At 47.2% G+C, this 2,529-nt stretch overlaps 1 protein-coding gene across 1 annotated transcript; it reads right to left on the minus strand.

Moving 5' to 3' along the window:
- Positions 1 to 467: 467 nt before the first annotated feature.
- Positions 468 to 2,069, minus strand: LOC116914009 (D-3-phosphoglycerate dehydrogenase-like). The gene is given in 1 exon segment (XM_032918280.1): positions 468 to 2,069. A coding segment is annotated over 1 exon segment (1,602 nt).
- Positions 2,070 to 2,529: the final 460 nt, after the last annotated feature.

Genomic DNA, 2,529 nt, shown 5'->3' on the forward strand with positions numbered 1-2,529 from the left:
GTCCACTTATTATATATTTTGAGGTTAACTTACATAAACAAGCTTGTCAAGAAAAAATAAGACCTATGAATACATTGAAATTGAGGACTGATTTTTCTTTATTATTAGAGTTCACTAAAATGATGTTAGTGTTATTTCTGAAATCTTTGCCAGAAAAACCTTACACATAATGATATTTTGTGGTTGCATTTTCTTTTCCTTTATCTCAAATACAAGAATAAATATTCCAATTAGAGTTTAACTATTTTACATATTTTAGTAAGGACATAAAATTATTGGATATGTATGAATTCTTTTTAAACAGTAGCTTTCTAACTATCTCTCTATACATTTTTTAGCAACATGACAACCTTTTTTTTTTTTTTTTTTTTTTTTGGAGTTAGACCCTTTACTAGATATTAGTTCAGGTCACAGTGAGCTGGTTTCCTCAGAAGAGCCTGAGGGGTTGGGACTGCTGAGGCCCTGGGTCAGAAGCACAACTGGAAAGCCTCAGAAACATGCTCCTTCCATGCGTCCAGGCTGGGCAGCAGGGAGAAGAGACCCATAACATTCCAGGTCTCTCTGTCGGATACCTTGGAGGTCTTGTAGGACAGCAGCTGTATCCCCACCTCTGCCAGTAGGCCGATCACAGTGGGCAGCATTACAGGGTCGGAGGGCTGAGCCCGGAACAGGAGCAAGGGCTAGCCCCTGTGTAGTGGCACCTCTGGCCTGAAGACAGCTCTGTTGAGCACCTGCAACATTGGTGTGGTGTCCTGGACCAAGCCGACTGCTTGGTAGGGGACACCTGCCAAAGCCACAGTCAGGAGGCATTCCCCGCTGCCCTGCTCTCCTGGGACACCAGGACTGTGGGAGGTGGTGACATTGAAGCCAGCCTCTTTCACCAGTAGCTTAGCGTTCACCAAGTTCACATCTGCTTGTTTTGATGCGTCTCTCAGAAGGCCAACAAGGACTGCAGAGCTCAGACAGGTCCCAGCATTCTTTAGAGATTTTCCCTGTGTCACCACCTGGATGGTCCCTTTAGGGGAGCCAGTCCAGGCGTGCATCAGCATGCCCAATGCGTCTGCCAGACCAATCCAAACCTTGGTGTGTGGAAAGAAGGCACTGGTAAGGGTCTGGGCGTTTATGACCCCCGTTAGAGATTTACCCTTCACTATGTCCACAAACTGGACTGTGATTTCCTCCCTACAGCGGCTCTGGGCCTCCTTGGTGCTGGCGCCCAGGTGGGGACAGCTGATGATGTTCTCTTGGTCCACTAAGGCCCGGTGCTGCGTTGTCTCTTCTGTAAACACGTCCAGTGCAGCACCAGCACACCGACCAGACTGCAGGGCATGGAGCAGGGCACCTTCATCCACAATGCCTCCTCGAGCACAGTTCACCACCCGCACGTCTTTCTTGCACTGGGCAAAGGTGTTGTCATTGAGCAAGCCTGTCGTGGAGGGCAGGAGTGGGGTATGGACAGTGATGAAATCACAGAGAGGCCAGATCTCCTCTAGTGGCAGCTGCTGAACACCAAAGGAGGCAGCGACTTCTGGAGAAATGATGGGGTCATAGCCTATAGTCTTCATTCCAAAGGACTGAGTTCGGGTGGCCACCTCTCTTCCAATTCTGCTTAGGCCAAGAATTCCCTGTGTCTTCCAGTTCAGTTCTTTCCCCATGAACTTCTTCAGGTCCCATTTGCCATCTTTCATGGAAGCCGACGCCTGGGGGATCGGCCTGGCCAGGCACATGATCATCCCATAGGTGAGTTGCGTAGCACTGAGGCTATTTCCGTTGGGGGTACTCATGACTAGGACGCCGTTCTTCGTGGCAGCCTCCAGATCCACATTGTCCATGCCTGTACCAGCCCTGCCCACCACCTGGAGCTTCTCTGCTGCGTTGATGACCTCAGCAGTGACCTTAGTAGCTGACTGGACGATAAGGCCTTCACAATCCTGGAGTTCGGCTATCAGTTCCTCCTTGCTCAAGTTCTGCTTCTCCACCACCTGCAGCCCTCCACCTAACAGGATCTTCCGGCAGCAGGGATAGGGGCTGTCACTGATGAGTACTTTCCACAGATTTGCGAAGGCCATTGTTGGAGCCAGGCTTTAGAATCAGTTTCTCTGGTGGGCAGAAGTACTTAGTACAGGAAACTACAGGGAGACAAACTTTTTAGGTATTACAAAATGAGAAACGAGGGGCTGGGGATTTAGCTCAGTGGTAGAGCGCTTACCTAGGAAGCGCAAGGCCCTGGGTTCGGTCCCCAGCTCCGAAAAAAAGAACAAAAAAAAAAAAATGAGAAACGAGTGATAAGCATTTTTACTTATATTTCTTTTTTTGACTCTTGTTAACTAATGAAATATGCTGATTTCACCTTTTCCTGTCAAACTAATATTTTCATTTTTTTTATTATTATAATTGCTTCATTTGCCTCTTTCCTTTTCTCCATCAAAACTCTCCCACATAACCCTCCTGAACTTTTGCAAATATATGTCTTCTTCTTTTAAATTGTTGTTACATAATTATATAGCTAGGCTGATCTCTCTAATACTT

Source organism: Rattus rattus, chromosome 12 (assembly GCF_011064425.1).
Source record: "Rattus rattus isolate New Zealand chromosome 12, Rrattus_CSIRO_v1, whole genome shotgun sequence".
NCBI lineage: Eukaryota > Metazoa > Chordata > Mammalia > Rodentia > Muridae > Rattus > Rattus rattus.